At 37.3% G+C, this 20,604-nt stretch overlaps 4 protein-coding genes and 1 pseudogene across 6 annotated transcripts; 1 reads left to right on the top strand and 4 right to left on the bottom strand.

Moving 5' to 3' along the window:
* Window positions 1-5,013: 5,013 nt before the first annotated feature.
* Window positions 5,014-6,097, top strand: LOC18991603. The gene is given in 4 exon segments (XM_024153220.1): window positions 5,014-5,126; window positions 5,233-5,364; window positions 5,503-5,902; window positions 5,963-6,097. Coding segments are annotated over 4 exon segments (780 nt in total).
* A 1,839-nt stretch (window positions 6,098-7,936) lies between these two features.
* Window positions 7,937-9,231, bottom strand: LOC18991605 (EGF domain-specific O-linked N-acetylglucosamine transferase). The gene is made up of 2 exons (XM_006395988.2): window positions 9,151-9,231; window positions 7,937-9,056 (listed from the first exon to the last, which is right to left on the bottom strand). Exons 1-2 carry the CDS (start codon window positions 9,229-9,231, stop codon window positions 8,040-8,042), a joined length of 1,098 nt encoding a protein of 365 aa, XP_006396050.2. The 3' UTR covers window positions 7,937-8,039.
* A 2,216-nt stretch (window positions 9,232-11,447) lies between these two features.
* LOC18991606 lies at window positions 11,448-12,493 on the bottom strand. Its single transcript, XM_024153242.1, has 4 exons — window positions 12,381-12,493; window positions 12,143-12,274; window positions 11,629-12,009; window positions 11,448-11,559 (listed from the first exon to the last, which is right to left on the bottom strand). The coding sequence occupies exons 1-4, from the start codon at window positions 12,491-12,493 to the stop codon at window positions 11,448-11,450; spliced, it is 738 nt and encodes a 245-aa protein (XP_024009010.1).
* A 1,504-nt stretch (window positions 12,494-13,997) lies between these two features.
* Window positions 13,998-16,205, bottom strand: LOC18991607 (annotated as a pseudogene).
* Window positions 16,206-17,453: 1,248 nt separating this feature from the next.
* Window positions 17,454-20,358, bottom strand: LOC18991608. Of its 3 annotated transcripts, XM_024151966.1 has the most exons (6): window positions 20,129-20,358; window positions 19,046-19,628; window positions 18,808-18,939; window positions 18,294-18,674; window positions 18,078-18,215; window positions 17,454-17,977 (listed from the first exon to the last, which is right to left on the bottom strand). In XM_024151966.1, the coding sequence occupies exons 2-5, from the start codon at window positions 19,156-19,158 to the stop codon at window positions 18,080-18,082; spliced, it is 762 nt and encodes a 253-aa protein (XP_024007734.1). In that variant the 5' UTR covers window positions 19,159-19,628; window positions 20,129-20,358; the 3' UTR covers window positions 17,454-17,977; window positions 18,078-18,079. The 3 variants fall into 3 exon arrangements, with proteins under 3 accessions (XP_024007734.1, XP_024007733.1, XP_006396053.1); XM_024151965.1 differs by having other exon boundaries at window positions 17,955-18,215; XM_006395991.2 differs by lacking the exon at window positions 20,129-20,358 and having other exon boundaries at window positions 17,955-18,215; window positions 18,808-18,934.
* Window positions 20,359-20,604: the final 246 nt, after the last annotated feature.

Raw genomic sequence — 20,604 nt, forward strand, 5'->3', positions numbered from 1 at the left:
GCCTAGTCTAGGCCTAAATCACAAAAGAGCAAAAAACGAGGAAATAGCGTAGAAGCACACTGGTCTAAATCATCATAGTAATGTTTATTGTGTTCCTGGTTTGAAAACTTTTTGAAAAACATTTTTGAAAACGATTTTTGAAAAATTTTATGAAAAATTTTATGTGTCCAAAACAAACTCAAAACAAATCAAATTTCATTAGTAACGGATGAACATCCTCCCCCAGACTTATTTCACACTGTCCTCAGTGTGATAAATCTTGGAAAGAATGGTAAAGAAAATAGAAATGTTGAAATGTTTAAGTGAACTTATCGTTCTGGAGAGTGCTGCTCGTCTTTTGTATTTATTATTCCTTATTGAAAATCTGAAATTAAATGAAACAGAAACAAAGCAATGGAAATAGAAAATAAATGTCAAAGGGAAATAGATAAAATACCAAGTGGGTTGCCTCCCTCTAAGCGCTTGTTTCAAGTCGTTAGCTTGACATTGTTGCTCGATTAGACTTAACCGGGGTCGTGACACTCTTTGGTCTCATCATTGGCCGATGATGGATCAATCAAAAACATCACTTCTCTCTCGTCTTCGGTTTCTTCAGCCAGATATGGCTTTACACGCTGTCCATTCACTGTAAATGAGTTTCCGGTTCTGTCCCATAGGACTATGGCTCCGTATGGCTTGACTTCCTTTATCGTGAAGGGTCCTGACCATCTTGAACGTAATTTTCCTAGAAAAATCTTAAGACGAGAATTGAAAAGAAGTACCTTATCGTTAGGAGCAAAAGTTCTATGAATAATCTTCTTATCATGATATGCTTTAGTCTTCTCCTTGTAGATCTTCGAGTTTTCATAAGCATTGTGTCGGATTTCTTCTAACTCGTGAAGTTGAAGTAGTCTTCTTTCTCCAGCTGTTTTCAGATTCATGTTCATCTCCTTGATAGCCCATTCCGCCTTATACTCGAGTTCTACTGGAAGGTGACATGCTTTTCCATAAACTAGGTTGAATGGTGTCTATCCTAATGGTGTCTTGAATGCTGTTCGATATGCCCATAATGCATCGTCAAGTTTGGTAGACCAATCCTTGCGATGAACTGCAGTTGTTTTCTGCAAAATCGACTTGATTTCTCTGTTTGAGATCTCTACTTGACCGCTGGTTTGGGGATGGTATGGAGAAGCAACTTTATGTGTAACTCCATTCTATCTAAGAAGATTCTCGAAAACTCTGTTGATGAAGTGCGATCCTCCGTCGCTTATCACAATTCTAGGAACCCTAAAACACGGGAATATAACAGATTTAAACAGCTTCATGACGACCCTTGCATCATTGGTGGGGCTAGCGACTGCTTCTACCCACTTGGAGACGTAGTCTACTGCTATTAAGATGTATTAGTTTCCAGAAGAAGTAGGAAAGGGTCCCATAAAATCTATTCCCCAGACATCAAAAATTTCGAATTCGAGAATAAAATTTTGAGGCATCTCATTCCTTTTACTTATGTTGCCCATCCTTTGGCATTTATCGCATCGCGATATATAAGCTTGAGTGTCTTTGAACAAAGTAGGCCACCAAAAACCAGCTTGTAAGATCTTTGAAGTAGTTTTGAAGGTTGCGAAATGTCCTGCGTAAGACGAGCTATATCATCCGAATAAAATTCCTTACATCTCTTCTTCAGCCACGCATCTTCAGAATAACCCATCAGCACATCCCTTATAGAGATAGGGTTCATCCCAAAAATAATGTCTAACGTCTTTCAGAAACTTTCCTATAACCAAAGCATTGTGGTGGTTCTACATCAGCTGCTAGGTAATTTGCTATGTGCCTACCTTGTATGATGGCTATGGAATGCACCAAAAATTTGGCGTATTCCTCAATCCAAGAGGACCTGATGCAAAGCAAGATCGAGATGCCATACATAGATTCAATCATTTAAGATGTTGTTGCAGCCTTCTATTGTGAGTCTTATTCAGCATTTGAAACATCAGCCAACACCAACAAAGAAAGGCAAGTTCGAACTCTCCATAAGGTCAAGACTAAAGGTCAGTTTCTCATCTCTTGTTCGCTTTTCTCAACATGATGTCCAAGGCAATTGCTTTGAGACTTGGTATTAAGCACCTGCGCAAGACTAAGGCGAAGATTAGTCTCGTTGATGATTCCAATGCAACACCTAAAGGAATAGCCCATGACATTCCTCTTAGAATAGGAGATTGCATTGTGCATGTTGACTTCTACATTGTTGAAAGAAGAGACGCAGCCCATCCAGTGATTCTCGAATGGTCCTTTTTAGCAACTTCCAGAGCCATCATGGACTGGCCAAACCGGAGGATCTCATTTGCTAATGCCGACAAAGATGTCTTTACAGAAGCTCTCCCTTACAACAGCAATTCAGAAAAACGTCCTGCAACAGAAGAGTTTTAAGAAGAGCTTTGGAGTGTCGAAGAACCTGCTAAGTTAAGCAAGTAGATTTTTAAAAAGACTTGTCTTAGGACAAAATCTTCTTCATTGGACTAAGTCACGTCCTATACCAAAGTCGAGCTAAATGACTAAAAACAGAAGCGTTTAATGGGAGGCAACCCATTTATGTATTGTTTTCCTTTCTTTTTCTGTTGATCCTTTTCTTTTTCTTAGTTGCAGGTGTTTTTTATAATTCAAAAAAGCCAAAAAAAAACTAATCAAAAAACCAAAAAAACCAAAAAGAAGGATTGTCCATGACTGCTCGGCCCAGCAGAAACCAAGAGAAGCAAGAAACAGACCGCATTTAAGCCCCCGCGGTCGCAGGATTCCATACTGCGGCCAAGCCCAGTTCGACCACGGCCGCGTGTTTCTGACTGCGGCCAGACATAGGTTTACCGCGGTCAGACATAGGTTTACCGCGGTCGCGTAAGCCCTGACCGCGGCCAATGATCGAGCTAGGGTTGTTGTCGCAAAAGAGTTTTAAATTTATAAACCCTAGTGTCTGCAAGTTCACAGTCGTGCGTTGTAGTACTTAGGGTGTCAATCCACAGGGAGAGTTGTCTTTTCTGCAGAAATTTCAAACTGGATTAGTAATCGAAGTCAAAGACCAATGGGTGGGGGGTAGGGGGTTTGTGGGGCTTGTGTGTCACTGAAAAAGCAAAATAAAACAAGACTAAGACTCTACTAAAATGAATACTGGGCTGACAGGGATATCTTAGGGGATATTCGATTCATGGTAGGGTTATAAAGCTGATAGGGGGCGATTTAGACTTCTATGGTTTACTCTAATCGATGTTTGGTGGCATTTCCAATTAGCTTCCGGGCAATTTATCTTCATCTATCTTCTGAGATCTGCATAGAACTAGAATAGACATATATATGATTAACCAACTCTCGTCATCTTAATCAACTAATCACTTACCTCGGCAATTAACTCTCGCTCTCATGGCGCGAATAAGATCATGCATTAACCATTGAATTCATTTGCTCACATCTTCTCTACAGGTAGCTCTCGACTCCTGTAGCGACTATGTTCTTCTGAAGCTTTTTTTCTGGTAATCTGATTCAACACTCTCGTGGCTCTGATGCCTAGGTTCAGTAGTTAGATCGCGAGTTTAACTACATGCATTATGAACAACTTAGAAGAGATGAGATCTAAAATATGGCTAAGAAAACAACAGCAATCCTAATCGAATATGGAGTCCCCTTCGATGGATCCCTTAAACCCAAAAACTAATTACTCTGACAAGATTAAAGAAAGCATAAGCAAAGAAATGGATAGCATAAACTGCATAGATGAAAAGAAACAACAAGGGTTCAAGAGAAGAATCATCTTAAGAAACAAAAGTTGGGTGCCTCCCTAACAAGGGGAAAGGAGCACACACGAAATTATGTCTTCTAAAATACATATTTGTAGGTTTCCAAGTGTTTCTCGTCGTCCTTAGGACTTCTTCTACAGAGAGAATGAGTTAGGCTTGTAAACAAGCCATTGGGTCGAAAATGGGCTTGTCGCAGAATGAGGCTTCTCCAAGTCTGGTAAATACTGGTCCACCGTGTGTGAAGGCTATGAAGCGTGGCCAGGATAGTGTTCACCGCGGTTACGAGCTCCTGGACCGTGGTGGTTGGCTAATGATATCTAAACTTCATTCCTTCTCTTGCTTGTTTCGCGAGACTACAGAACATATCTCCAGTAAATTGGAAGTAACTTATTATCCAACGGTTGGATTTCGTCGAATCTAACTGCATTAGAAATCTGGTTGTCTCTTCTATCTTGTGTCAAAATTTGAGCTTGATCAGACGGTGAGAAGATCTTCATCGAATGTGAAACTGCTGACGGTCCGAAATTGGCCAAAAGTTGAGTTTTTTCCAATTTGCATTGTTTTTGCCTAAGTAACCTAAAGTCTTTTAAAACTCCAAAACATGGAAAACACTTATAAAACCTTTAAAATTGATTGAAAACACCTGCATAAGATACTGAAATTGATCCATGAATATGGTCAAAATCAGGTGTTATCAACTCCCCCAGACTTAAAACTTTTGTTTGTCCTCAAACAAAAAAAAAGATTTAACTCCACAAAAAAGGTTTGAAAATCCCAGGAACTAACAAAATCTCAGAGACCACGCTTCTAAACTAAAGTCAATCATTATGCTCAGATCAGGTATAGTTTAGAAAATTCTCACCAAAATACAGGCATAACTAGTCCGTTGATCCGTCATGCGAAAGTCTAGACACTTAAACCTATCTTCCGGTCAACTAGCTCTTAACATTCATTCAAAAGTTCAAGTTGTTCTTATCTGAAGAATAATAAACAAGGCATTCAAGGCTATGTATTCAGGCTGTTTATTGGTGAGGTTTGATGTGTTTAGGGTTACCTTTTTCTGGAGAGACAAGACATTATGCAAAACATCAAGAGATGATGGAGCTTTTGATATCCACACTTTCCAGTCACAGTTTCCAGTAGCCATTAAGATTTGATAGGTTCTTGATGCTCCACTTTTCCAAATATCTTCAGTCTTGTTCTTGAGTGACTGAAAGCTATGTTGTTGAGAGATGCCCTTTAAAAGCTAATGGAGGAAAAAGACTGGGAAAATTCCTCGTCGAGTGAGAACGAAACTGGCTTTGCAGTAGATGATGATGAAGAGTTTCATTCTGGTGGTTCAGGGCCCAGGTTACAGTTCAGGTGGATTCAAATTCTTCAACTCGTTTCTGGATTTAAGTTCTCTGCGATAAGCAGATTATTCTCTTACAATCAATTTCTCGCTCTTTTGTGTGTTTGCATATTGTAGAGTAGGATATTCCAAGGCTCGTTGGATTACCGAATTAGGAATGGCTCAAGTTGAGGTTAAAAGAGGGAAACTTAGAACAACAACAAGAATCATTCGTAGCGGAAAGACATATTGCTTCATAGAAGAGGCTTTGTATGTGGCAAAACAAAGTTTTTTAGATATCAGTCTTTACCAAAGAAATGTTTTTTTTTTTAAGATTTGCAGTTTTTTTACTCAGTCATCTGCTGAAGTATTCTCTTCCTTTTTCGCATTCTCTTCTTCTCGTGACAGGTATTTAAGTGAAATAGGAGAGTTACAGATCTTGTGTAATGAAGATGATGATATAGTGATTCCAATGAAGGACTTGTATGAGAAAATTGCAGAGGAAAAAACCGGATGCTGTTGGGAAAACTACGAGGTTTATAAATACTTAAAGAGTCTAGGTTACATCCTAAGCAGGCATGGAGTTCCATGGACGTCAAAAGATGCTGCAATTACGGCACCAAGTGGTGAAGAAGAGTCCGTTTGTGCCGGCAACGAGGTTACTGTTACTAAACTCTTGGGAGATATGCAAATCTGTGATGCAAGAGCTGTGTTTGACGTGTATTTACCAAACAGCCGGTTTAAAAAGTCTTCTCTTGGTGAACCGAGCTTTGTGGCTTGCTTCTCGGGGTAATAAGCCTTCTCTTTCGTTCCCAACTATGAAACCAAGTCTTATACATTACGCATCTTACTCTCCTCTTTTTGCAAGGAGTCTCCACCTAACAAAGAAGATATTAAACTCCTGCAAAGTCGTGTAGCTGCGCCATTAAGGTTCTGTCATATCGCTCAGGACCGTGTCAGTTTCTTTTCTTTCAGTTCCATAGACCTCCCTATCTTACCATAAATGTAACAAAAAAAATGCGTTTGTATTCTTTAGACAATGTAACTGTGAGTTTTTTTATTACATAAGACTTGGAGTAACTTTGATGATGCATATTCACAAGGTGAATACAAGTTTCTGTTTTTCTACAAGGCTTATAAAGGATCTTATAAAGGGCTCCAAAGGAAAATGTAAAGGCAAACGCTTCCTCGAGTGAGATAACATGTATTCTCCTAGAAGATTGATTATGAAGTATTCCAAACCAGTGCCATTTTTTTTTGGCCGTTTGCATCAGATGTAACCGTCACGTGACGACGTCCTTTTGTCAGTAGTCGTGGCCCACCCTAAACCTCGATTCCTAAGAGCACCTCCAGTAGGATAAACCGTCACGTGACGACGTTCTTTTGTCAGGAGTTGCACCTCCAGTAAGATCTCTTGATACTCGCAGTATTTCCTGTTTTTGGTTTGACTTGTATTGTACGGAATATAAACTCAAACTAAACCGGTTTAAGACTAGGCGGTCAGCTTAAGCGGATAAGCGATTTTCTTCCGCTTAAAACCAATTTTTTTAGAAAATCGATGATTTATTTAAAACTCGAAGACTAATTAATATAAATCGGGCCCAATATCAGGCCCTTTTAGAGTGGATCGCTTGCTACGGGCCCACAGTATGGATGGGTTACTATTAATTTTAAAGAAGATGAAGACTCTTACTTATAGTGCAGCCTCCCCTTCTCAGGTATCCAAGTTTGTCGATGTGGGAAACAAAATGTTCTAAAGTTTGAAATCCTAAACCCTTCCCATTTCTCCTACCCGTAGAGCTCGAATTCAATATCAATGGCGAACGACCAGGAGATGAGTGGATGGACTGATCTTCTCCATTCGTCAACAAAGCTTCTCGAGCAAGCGGTCCCTTCGGCTCAGTTTCCTCCTCTTCAGGTTCTTTTACTCACCACTACTCTTTTCGCTTTCGATTATCCATCGTAAATAAATATTTCTTTTCGATTGTGGTTCTGTGCATATAATTTACATTAAATTTATATAAGTTTTCAAAAATAAACTTATATGAAACAAAAAAAAAATTACACAACAAAAAATTTCATATTACTTATAAAAAGACAGACTGTACAAAATTTGACCATTTAATAAATATAGAAAATATTTATCTACTAAAGAAATATATATATAATTATAAATTTAAAAAAATGAAAATAAAAACTAATAAATAAATAAATACACATATTTTATGTTCATAAAAACAAGTCAATTAACAATAATATTTTTTTTAAAAATAATGTTAAATAAAAAAAATTGTATATTACTTTGCGCGTAGTACGAATCACATTCTAGTTATATATAAAGAATGTAAAATGTAAATTATATACAATTTTTTTTCATTTTACTTTCTTTTCTATAGCATACGTGTCCATCACCGATAATAATCACAAAAATGTACAGAAAACTAAAAATAGAATATTCTTCCTATAGATAGTCAATCTTTCGTAAATAGAAACAAAAGATATAGCTCTATATCCAAATTCTTCATTGCATCGCAAATCTCGGTCAAAAAGAAAAAAATAAAAAAATAAAAAGGAAAAGAAACAAAAAGTAAGCGATGAATAATGACAGCGTGATTAGAATATTTGGGCCTCAGAATAACGATTATTTGGATCTCAAGGCCCGTTTTCATGTGGTATTAAGTGAACTCTCTGATTCTGTGATCCTAAAAGTCAGTTTAGTTTTTTTTGTCATCAAAAACTCAGTTTAGTTTTCTTGTAAATTTGAGTCATTTGAGGCTATATAACCACTAAGCAATAGAGCTAACAATTTTCTATTTTTGCATTTCTCTACAGAATGTTTACATCTTCGAAAATGATTTTATACAAGCTAACATTTTTATATTCTTGTTTACGCTAAGTAAAATGAATTTATACAAGCTCAAACCCGGTTAAATGGTTAGATCCGGTTAGTAACTTCTATACACCGGTCCAATTCGCTTGGTAGAGAAATCGTAGGCACAAGACAACGGTTTCCTGAATCTTTTCAAGTCGAGCTTCACGTTCTGGCGCTCGAGATACATCTTCTTGGTGTAATCCCATCCTTTTCGAGTAAAACTCTTTGGATCTCGTATTATCGGATCATCTTTGCCATACTCATCATACAAAGAGCTCTCGTCCGGTTTAATCTTGTACCCAATGTACTTCAGCCTCAGCTTCTTGGCTGGTTCTCCATAGTAAGTCTCAGCTGCCCACTCGGTTCCTATCGGTATAATCTGTATAAAAACCGTTCTCGGTTTCAAGAAAAGCAAATGTGTCATCGCAGCTCCATGAACACCGATCATCACGTCGCTAGAGTTCAAACATCGGTATATTTTGGCCAGCTCGGTTGTTTTGTCCGGTCTCAAAACCTCGACAAAGAAACCAATTTCCTCAGCTAATCCCACCAAAAGATTCTCGTTGAGTACCTCTCTTGATCCGTTTCTTGATAGAATCACCAATTTCGGTTTTTTCAAACCGAGTTCTTGAAACCTTTTACCGGTCTTGTTCGCTGCCTCGTCTTGAATCAATCCACGGATACGCGGCCAATACGCTCGATCCAGCACATTTCTGAAGTCGAGAATCGTTTTGTTACCAAACATCAACGATGGATCAACAGTTAACTCGTCATGAATCATTAATCCCACTATAGATTCCTTAAAACAGTGAGTTCTATTGTCGCCATTGAAGTCCACCGGAGGATAATCAGATAGCTGAGAAACAATATCTCCGTATTTCATAACCCACCAACTATGATACTCAACGATCACAAACACAACCTTCTTGTTGAAATGCTGTGAAGTGATGAACAAAGGGATGATTCCGTCGTTGAATTCGTGGTACACGCCAAAACTCACGACCAGAATTCGAGAAAAAGCATAGAAAAGTTTTGAAAAATAATTAACCCAAACAGGTGATTTGTACCTAGAAAAGAGAGAGAGGAGAAGCTGAAGATGTAACAGCAAGAGAGGAAAGAGAGAAAGATGATCAATAGAATCTTCCGATTGGCTCTTTTCAAGTAGCCCCGCTCGCGACAGAGACGGCAGTGGCTCCGGAACCATCTTCTTCAACAGTAACTCTAAGCTTTTCCCCTTTTTTGATTAATCTCTGGTATTGCACCATTTCTGCGAAGAAATAAAGAAAAATTGCGAAGAGAACCACAAGCAAAGTTTCGATTTTTAACGATGCTTCTGATGGACTTTTGGTATTCTGACTAAGAAGTGGGCAAACCCAGAAGAACCTTCACCGGAGAGAATATAAAAATCAGATCTTTTTTTTTATCAAAAAGGAGAGAGAGATGAGAGGGTTAAAGACAGTTTTTTTATTTATTGGGTTTTGGTGCCTTTCTCTTACACCAAGAAATGAAGAGAGAAACAGACAAGATATGATTTTCCAGAGAGGATGTTTCAGTTTGAAGGTTGCTTTCGATGAACTTCTTTAAAAATTTAATTTTTATGTTTAGGCCTTCATCGAGTATTTTCCGTCAGCATATGAAAGCGCATGGAGAGACGTGTCAAAGAAGAAGAAGGGCTTTACTTCTTCCTTCTTCCTTTGAAAATTTTCCGGTTTGTCACTTTTCAGTAATCGATTCTATCTTAATTACTCCGAAATTGAATTTGGAATTTTCTTTCTTGTAATAGAAACCTGGATTGAACTGAAAACCAACCCAATCTTCGGTTTATAGTGGTTCAATCCAACTAAAAGTTGCAGTGACAAGACTTTAATTTTTGCCTCGATCGCTCCAATTCAAAAAAATCTTCTAATACTGCCTTAAGATTTTGGATCTTCGTTAAGATTTCTAAAGGAACAAAATTTGATAATATTGCAGATGCAGATTGTTGACCAGAAAAACAAAAATGAGATGCAGATATCGCACTTAGGATGGACTTTCCCTCCCTCGCTAATTTCTGACTTTTTTATCTCTCTAAGATAAAATATATATTTTAATTGAAGTAAACCGGATGTTAAGGAAAAATTAAATTGAAGTGATGAAAAGATTCGTGATTTACGCAAGTCAGCTGGGGGGACAATCAACATGGCCTAAATTAGGGAATATATTTACTACTGTGGATGTGTTACCAGTTACCACTTACCACTTCTATTATTATGAATTGGTGATCAATGCCAACAATGGTGGAATTTCAATGGTCAGGATAATTTTTTTCCGAACATTTAAAATACCTTTACAACCTATACCAATACAAGTAAAAATAGAAAAAGTTGCCTAGGTTCAGGTCATATATGAACCCGTTTTTATTATAAACTATGAAAAAATACAGTCACATTTATAAATTAGAACGCACTAAACAATACATAGTATTAAACTACTTCACCATTCATAAATACAACGAGTTTTGTTTCTCATACTTGAAACAAGTTCGGGGGGTCTTAACATAATTGTTAGTATTTTATTTCCTATATACCACACATTCTAATTCCGGCTGTGAAATAATCCTCTTTATTTGAGTTGAATATAACAAGATTTTGACTATAAATTTCCATGATACGATTTCTCAAACCAGATTAGCCTACAGTTTACAAGTATCAAGTTAGATCACTTTCTTGGGAAGAGAATGCACTAGAGTGCATGTGATGTGTTTCTTCTAATTTAGGTATGATCTTCATTGCATTTATTTTGAATCTTAAGATATGCATGTGGATGGGCAAAAAAAAAAAACCCTTTCGTGATATTTACTGTCTATTTTCCCAAATATACAAATAATATGACAGGCTTGTGCGCAGATTTCTTTAAATGATTTAGACTTTGTATCAACCTCCACACAGGAGACATTACAAAAATTTGTGTCATTCATATTTGCATAGTGATAAAATCGAAGATTCATAAAATGTCAAGGCATCACTCAAATTTCAAAACATTAGATAAATACTTCGAACTAAACCAAGAGACTTGATCTTACAATTTTGTGTGTTTTAGATTAAATTAAAGGAGAAAAGAGGGAAAAAAGAGATGGACCAGTTATGATTGCAGTATCTTAGTAATCGAGATTTAGGTGGGCCACGACTACTGACAAAAGGACGTCGTCACATGACGGTTACATCTGATGCAAACGGCAAAAAAAAACGGCACAAATCAATCTTCTAGAAGAATACATGTTATCTCACTCGAGGAAGCGTTTACCTTTACATTTTTCTTTGGAGCCCTTTATAAGATCCTTTATAAGCCTTGTAGAAAAACAGAAACTTGTATATATCACCTTGTGAATATGCATCATCAAAGTTACTCCAAGTCGTATGTAATAAAAAAACTCACAGTTACATTGTCTAAAGAATACAAACGCATTTTTTTTTTGTTACATTTATGGTTCATAATCAATCTTCTAGGAGAAAGAAAAGAAACTGACACGGCCCTGAGCGATATGACATAACCTTAACAGCGCAGCTACACGACTTTGCAGGAGTTTAATATCTTCTTTGCTAGGTGGAGACTCCCTGCAAGAGTAAGATGCGTAATGTAAGAAACTTGGTTTCATAGTTGGAACGAAAGAGAAGGCTTATTACCCCGAGAAGCAAGCCACAAAGCTCGGTTCACCAGGAGAAGACTTTTTAAACCGGCTGTTTGGTAAATACACGTCAAACACAGCTCTTGCATCACAGATTTGCATATCCCCCAAGAGTTCAATAACAGTATCCTCGTTACCGGCACAAACTGACTCTTCTTCACCACTTGGTGCCGTAATTGCAGCATCCTTTGACGTCCAAGGAACTCCATGCCTGCTTAGGATGTAACCTAGACCCTTTAAGTATTTATAAACCTCGTAGTTTTCCAAACAGCAGCCACTTTTTCCATCTGCAATTTTCTCATACAAGTCCTTCATTGGAATCACTATGTCATCATCTTCATTACCGAAGATCTGCAACTCTCCTATTTCACTCAAATACCTGCCACGAGAAGAAGAGAATGGGAAAAAGGAAGAGACTACATCATCAGATGACTGAGTAAAAAACTGCAAATCTTTAAGAAAACATTTCTTTGGTAAAGACTGATATCTAAAAAATATTGTTTGCCACATATAAAGCCTCTTCTATGAAGCAATATGTCTTTCCGCTACGAATGATTCCTGTTGTTGTCCAAAGTTTCCCTCTTTTAACCTCAACTTGAGCCATTCCTAATTCGGTAATCCAACGAGCCTTGGAAGATCCTACTCTACAATATGCAAACACACAAAAGAGCGAAAAATTGATTGTAAGAGAATAATCTGCTTATCGCAGACAACTTAAATCCAGAAACGAGTTAAAGAATTTGAATCCACCTGAACTGTAATCTGGGCCCTGAACCACCAGAATGAAACTCTTCGTCATCATCTGCTGCAAAGCCAGATTCGTTCTCACTCGACGAGAAAGCGTCCAAGTCTTTTTCCTCCATTAGCTTTTAAAGGGTATCTTTCACTTCCATCGAAGGAATTCACTGGGGCAATTCGTCGAATACTTGGCGTACCACTAGATCTGTCTCTTAATATTCGCAGTTTTTCCAGTCTTTGGTTATACGGAATATAAACTCAAACTAAACCGATTTAAGACTAGGCGGTCAGCTTAAGCGGATAAGCAATTTTCTTCCGCTTAAAACCGATTTTTTTAGAAAATCGATGACTTATTTAAAACTCGAAGACTAATTAATATAAATCGGGCCCAATATCAGACCCTTTTAGAGTGGATCGCTTGCTACGGGCCCACAGTATGGATGGGTTACTATTAATTTTAAAGAAGATGAAGACTCTTACTTATAGTGCAGCCTCCCCTTCTCAAGTATCCAAGTTTGTCGATGTGGGAAACAAAATGTTCTAAAGTTTGAAATCCTAAACCCTTCCCATTTCTCCTACTCGTAGAGCTCGAATTCAATATCAATGGCGAACGACCAGGAGATGAGTGGATGGACTGATCTTCTCCATTCGTCGACAAAGCTTCTCGAGCAAGCGGTCCCTTCGGCTCAGTTTCCTCCTCTTCAGGTTCTTTTACTCACCACTACTCTTTTCGCTTTCGATTATCCATCGTAAATAAATATTTCTTTTCGATTGTGGTTCTGTGCATATAATTTACATTAAATTTATATAAGTTTTCAAAAATAAACTTATATGAAACAAAAAAAAAATTACACAACAAAAAATTTCATATTACTTATAAAAAGACAGACTGTACAAAATTTGACCATTTAATAAATATAGAAAATATTTATCTACTAAAGAAATATATATATAATTATAAATTTAAAAAAATGAAAATAAAAACTAATAAATAAATAAATACACATATTTTATGTTCATAAAAACAAGTCAATTAACAATAATATTTTTTTTAAAAATAATGTTAAATAAAAAAAATTGTATATTACTTTGCGCGTAGTACGAATCACATTCTAGTTATATATAAAGAATGTAAAATGTAAATTATATACAATTTTTTTTCATTTTACTTTCTTTTCTATAGCATACGTGTCCATCACCGATAATAATCACAAAAATGTACAGAAAACTAAAAATAGAATATTCTTCTTATAGATAGTCAATCTTTCGTAAATAGAAACAAAAGATATAGCTCTATATCCAAATTCTTCATTGCATCGCAAATCTCGGTCAAAAAGAAAAAAATAAAAAAATAAAAAGAAAAAGAAACAAAAAGTAAGCGATGAATAATGACAGCGTGATTAGAATATTTGGGCCTCAGAATAACGATTATTTGGATCTCAAGGCCCATTTTCATGTGGTATTAAGTGAACTCTCTGATTCTGTAATCCTAAAAGTCAGTTTAGTTTTTTTTGTCATCAAAAACTCAGTTTAGTTTTCTTGTAAATTTGAGTCATTTGAGGCTATATAACCACTAAGCAATAGAGCTAACAATTTTCTATTTTTGCATTTCTCTACAGAATGTTTAAATCTTCGAAAATGATTTTATACAAGCTAACATTTTTATATTCTTGTTTACGCTAAGTAAAATGAATTTATACAAGCTCAAACCCGGTTAAATGGTTAGATCCGGTTAGTAACTTCTATACACCGGTCCAATTCGCTTGGTAGAGAAATCGTAGGCACGAGACAACGGTTTCCTGAATCTTTTCAAGTCGAGCTTCACGTTCTGGCGCTCGAGATACATCTTCTTGGTGTAATCCCATCCTTTTCGAGTAAAACTCTTTGGATCTCGTATTATCGGATCATCTTTGCCATACTCATCATACAAAGAGCTCTCGTCCGGTTTAATCTTGTACCCAATGTACTTCAGCCTCAGCTTCTTGGCTGGTTCTCCATAGTAAGTCTCAGCTGCCCACTCGGTTCCTATCGGTATAATCTGTATAAAAACCGTTCTCAGTTTCAAGAAAAGCAAATGTGTCATCGCAGCTCCATGAACACCGATCATCACGTCGCTAGAGTTCAAATATCGGTATATTTTGGCCAGCTCGGTTGTTTTGTCCGGTCTCAAAACCTCGACAAAGAAACCAATTTCCTCAGCTAATCCCACCAAAAGATTCTCGTTGAGTACCTCTCTTGATCCATTTCTTGATAGAATCACCAATTTCGGTTTTTTCAAACCGAGTTCTTGAAACCTTTTACCGGTCTTGTTCGCTGCCTCGTCTTGAATCAATCCACGGATATGCGGCCAATATGCTCGATCCAGCACATTTCTGAAGTCGAGAATCGTTTTGTTACCAAGCATCAACGATGGATCAACAGTTAACTCGTCGTGAATCATTAATCCCACTATAAGATTCCTTAAAACAGTGAGTTCTATTGTCGCCATTGAAGTCCACCGGAGGATAATCAGATAGCTGAGAAACAATATCTCCGTATTTCATAACCCACCAACTATGATACTCAACGATCACAAACACAACCTTCTTGTTGAAATGCTGTGAAGTGATGAACAAAGGGATGATTCCGTCGTTGAATTCGTGGTACATGTTTCCGGTATAACCACCAGTGGAGAAAAACACTGCAGGGACATCATAAAACACATCGCAGATGGTATTATGTTCGTCACTAGAGAGCGAAGAATTGTCATCTCTGTAAACGAGATTGAGCTCTTGAACTGTTTCCATCACACTTGTTTCCCATTTTCTTGTGTAAGGTTTCATCTTTTCATGGATTGTGGACTTGTTTTTGAGGGAAGTGAAGAGGAAGACTGATGAAGAAGCAGAGTGTGTTCTAACATCTCCTTTCATGATACAAATGTCTGATCTAAAACCGTTTCTGTCACAACAAATAGTTCCTGTAATTGAGATGAATCATTAACGGAAGTGGTTGAGATGAAGTCAACAAAAACAATTCAGATGGCTACAAAAAGGAATGCTCTGAAGCATCAGATTTGGCAGTATTTATTAGAGTGTAATTATAAAGAATCATAGAGATTGTGGAAAGATAAATACCATTGGAGATTCCTGAACATAGAGGAGCAATGAATGGTTCATAAGGACCAAATCCTACACTTTCTCTGCTAAAAGCACCTGCACAAGAAAATAAGCTAATAAAAATCTCAAAGGAAGCCAAAACTCACGACCAGAATTCGAGAAAAAATCATTGAAAAGTTTTGAAAAATAAACAACCAAAACAGGTGATTACCTAGAAGAGAGAAAGAGGAGAAGCTGAGGATGTAACAGCTAGAGAGGAAAGAGAGAAAGATGATCAATAGAATATTCCGATTGGCTCTTTTCAAGTAGCCACCGCTTGCGACGGAGCCAGCGGTGGCTCCGGAACCATCTTCTTCAACAGTAACTCTAAGCTTTTCCCCTTTTTTGATTAATCTCTGGTATTGCACCATTTCTGCAAAGAAATAAAGAAAAATTGCGAAGAGAACCACTTGCAAAGTTTCGATTTTTCACGATGCTTCTGGTGGACTTTTGGTATTCTGACTAAGAAGCGGGCAAACCCAGAAAAACCTTCACTGGAAAGAATATAAAAATCAGATCTTTTAATTTTATCAAAAAGGAGAGAGAGATGAGAGGGTTAAAGACGTTTTTTTATTTATTGGGTTTTGCTGCCTTTCTCTTACACCAAGAAATGAAGAAAGAAACAGACAAGATATGATTTTCCAGAGAGGATGTTTCAGTTTGAAGGTTGCTTTCGATGAACTTCTTTAAAAATTTAATTTTTATGTTTAGGCCTTCATCGAGTATTTTCCGTCAGCATATGAAAGCGCATGGAGAGACGTGTCAAAGAAGAAGAAGGGCTTTACTTCTTCTTCTTCTTTTTTTCGTTTGTCAGAGAAGGGATATACTTTCAAGCCTTTGAAATTTTCTCCGGTTTGTCTCTTTTCAGTAATCGATTCTATCTTAATTACTCCGAAATTGAATTTGGATTTTTCTTTCCTGTAATCTGGATTAAGCTGAAAACCAACCCAATCTTCGGTTTACAGTGGTTCAATCTAACTAAAAGTTGCAATGATAAGACTTTATTTTGTGCCTCGATCGCTCCAATAAAAAAATCTTCTAATACTGCTGCTTTATAGATTAAGTCATCATATTTTGGATCTTCGTTAAGATTTCTAAAGGAACAAAAATTAATATTGCAGATGCAGATTGTTGACCAGAAAAACAAAAATGTGATGCAGATTTCGCACTTATGGACTTTCCCTCCCTCGCTAATTTCTGACTTTTTATTTCTCTAAGATAAAATATATTTTAATTGAAGTAAACCGGATGTTAAGGAAAATTAAATTGAAGTGATGAAAAGATTCGTGATTTACGCAAGTCAGCTGGTGGACCCATCAACATGGCCTAAATTAGGGAATATATTTACTACTGTGGATGTGTTACCACTTACTATTATTGTGAATTGGTGATCAATGCGACCAATGGTGGAATTTCAATGGTCAGGATAAAAAAAATTTCCGAACATTTAAAATACCTTTACAACCTATACCAATACAAGTAAAAATAGAAAAAGTTGCCTAGGTTCAGGGCATATATGAACCCGTTTTATTATAAACTATGAAAAAATACAGTCACTACTCACATTTAGAACGCACTAAACATGTTAAACTACTTCACCATTCATAAATACAACGAATTTTGTTTCTCATACTTGAAACAAGTTCAGGGGTCTTAACATAATTGTTAATATTTCCTATATACCACACATTCTAAATCCGGCTGTGAAATAATCCTCTCTACTTGAGTTGAATATAACAAGATTTTGACTATAAATTTCCATGATGATACGTATTCTCAAACCAGATAAGCCTACAGTTTACAAGTACCAAGTTAGATCACTTTCTTGGGAAGATAATGCACTAGAATGCATGTGATGTGTTTCTTTTAATTTAGGTATGATCTCCTTTGCATTTATTTTGAATCTTAAGATATGAATGTGAATGGGCAAAAAAATTAAAAAAAAAAACCCTTTCGTGATATTTACTGTCTATTTCCCAAGTATATAAGTAATATGACAGCTTGTGCGCAGATTTCTTTAAATGATTTGGACGCTGTATCAACCTCCACACATGAGACATTACAAAAATTTGCATCATTCATACTTGCATAGTGATAAAATCGAAGATTCGTAAAATGTCAAGGCATCACTCAAATTTCAAAACATTAGATAAATACTTCGAACTAAACCAATACTTGATCTTACAATTTAGTGTGTTTTAGATTAAATTAAAGGAGAAAGGAGGGAAAAAAGAGATGGACCAGTTATGATTGCAGTATTTCTTAGGAATCGAGATTTAGGGTGGACCACGACTACTGACAAAAGGACGTCGTCACGTGATGGTTACATCTGATGCAAACGGCCAAAAAAAACGGCACTGGTTTGGAATACTTCATATCTCACTTGAGGAAGCGTTTGCCTTTACATTTTCCTTTGGAGCCCTTTATAAGATCCTTTATAAGCCTTGTAGAAAAACAGAAACTTGTATATATCACCTGGTGAATATGCATCATCAAAGTTACTCCAAGTCTATGTAATAAAAAAAACTCGCAGTTACATTGTCTAAAGAATACCAAACGCATTTGTTTTTGTTACATTTATGGTAAGACAGGGAGGTCTATGGAACTGAAATAAAAGAAACTGACACGGCCCTGAGCGATATGACAAAACCTTAACGGCGCAGCTACACGACTTTGCAGGAGTTTAATATCTTCTTTGTTAGGTGGAGACTCCCTGCAAAAAGAGGAGAGTAAGATGCGTAATGTATAAGACTTGGTTTCATAGTTGGGAACGAAAGAGAAGGCTTATTACCCCGAGAAGCAAGCCACAAAGCTCGGTTCACCAGGAGAAGACTTTTTGAACCGGCTGTTTGGCAAATACACGTCAAACACAGCTCTTGCATCACAGATTTGCATATCTCTCAAGAGTTTAGTAACAGTAAACTCGCCACCGGCACAAACTGACTCTTCTTCACCACTTGGTGCCGTAATTGCAGCATCCTTTGACGTCCAAGGAACTCCATGCCTGCTTAGGATGTAACCTAGACCCTTTAAGTATTTATAAACCTCGTAGTTTTCCCAACAGCATCCGTTTTTTCCCTCTGCAATTTTCTCGTACAAGTCCTTCATTGGGATCACTACCTCATCATCTTCATTACACAAGATCTGCAACTCTCCTATTTCACTCAAATACCTGCCACGAGAAGAAGAGAATGGGAAAAAGGAAGAGACTACATCATCAGATGACTGAGTAAAAAACTGCAAATCTTTAAGAAAACATTTCTTTGGTAAAGACTGATATCTAAAAAATATTGTTTGCCACATACAAAGCCTCTTCTATGAAGCAATATGTCTTTCCGCTACGAATGATTCCTGTTGTTGTCCAAAGTTTCCCTTTTTTAACTTCAACCTGAGCCATTCCTAATTCGATAATCCAACGAGCCTTGGAAGATCCTACTCTACAATATACAAACACACAAAAGAGCGAGAGATTGATTGTAAGAGAATAATCTGCTTAGCGCAGACAACTTAAATCCAGAAACGAGTTGAAAATTTTGAATCCACCTGAACTGTAACCTGGGCCCTGAACCACCAAAATGAAACTCTTCGTCATCATCTGCTGCAAAGCCAGCTTCGTTTTCACTCGACGAGGAAGCTTCCCAGTCTTTTTTCTCCATTAGCTTTAAAAGTGTATCTCTCGCTTCCGTCGAAGGAGTTCGCTGGGGCAATTCGTCGAACACTTGGTGTACCACTAAATCTGTTTCTTAATATATTACCAATGGGAAGAAGGAAGAATGCAAATTCAATGCAAAACCCTAACTTTTACAGTTTCTTCCATTTCTTGTAACCCGAAGCTACCATTCCGATCTTCAATCACTTTACGGTCATGGAAGCATTCATTCCCGACTTTCAGGATCTCTGTTTCCGGAGCAAAGTCTCTGGAGTTGAGCAGGTTTATAAGAAACTCCTCAAGTCCGAATCAGGAGCTTGTTGTTGATGGAGGAGGCGGAAATGGGTCGATTTCTCCGGCGACGGAGGAAGTGATTGAGCTTGAAGGCGAATCAGAGTATTTGGGGACAGATAATAGAGATCGTGATGTTTACGGGACCTGCGGCTGGTCTGTGGCTATGTGGGCCCTTGATTAGTTCTGAAGGAATCAAAACACAAACCAAACCAGATTAGAGCATAGGGTTATTTCGTCTCTTTTAGAGTAAACTGAGAAAATGGAAAACAAGTGAATTAGCCACGAGTGACGCTATCGGTTCCAGGAAATCTAGAGGATAGATAAATAGATGAACAAAGGATTCAAAGCACATAGAAGCAATCAAGAAGTGGATTCGATTGATTCAAGCTATCCAATAATTTGTAAGAAATACAAAAGGGAATACTTTTTCTTTTTTTGCAAAAGCCAAAATCATACAACAATCCCTACCTATCAGCCAGTGAAGTGGGAATCAATTCAAGTCCCAAGCAGAACCATTTCTAGGAAACAAAAAGCTCATGTCGAGTACGACTAAAATTAATCAAGCTCGTAATAATTTTTTGACAGCAATCATGAAAGGATAACAAATACAGAACTGGGCATCATCGAAATCAAATCGAGATGATAAAATTTATATCTTTTCAGACGATACTCGAGCAGTTTACCTCGGTACGAGACCTAAGGCATGGAGAGGATCGGCTCTGGAAGTGAAATTGGCGATTGGCGGAGGAGAAACAAGCAAGGTGAGAGATTTTCGCTGCCATCGTCGAGATCTGAGACTGGAAAGCTGAAGTAAAAAGTCAAAGGAGGAAGAAATGGAGAAAAATGCAGAGTCGATTTTGGGGAATGGAGCGTGGTCAGCACGAGAGGGAGTGGTTGATGCTTTGACTCAGCCGGCGTTATAGACTCTCGCTGAAAAGAGATTGGACAATCTTAACCGTCCGTTCGGTTTTGAAAATCGACCGGTCAAAATGTGGGAGAAATTACGCGCATATTTTGTTAGGACTTTTCGGTTTATGTCTTTAGTGTCATCAAATTGATACGGTTTGGATATGGATTTTGGTTCATTTTCTCGCAATTCATTTTCGAATTTTGGTAGATGTAAAAACAAATCCATTTAAATTATCTTGGTGAATTTTGA

Source organism: Eutrema salsugineum, unplaced genomic scaffold, assembly GCF_000478725.1.
Source record: "Eutrema salsugineum unplaced genomic scaffold, Eutsalg1_0 scaffold_5, whole genome shotgun sequence".
Classification (NCBI taxonomy): Eukaryota; Viridiplantae; Streptophyta; class Magnoliopsida; order Brassicales; family Brassicaceae; genus Eutrema; species Eutrema salsugineum.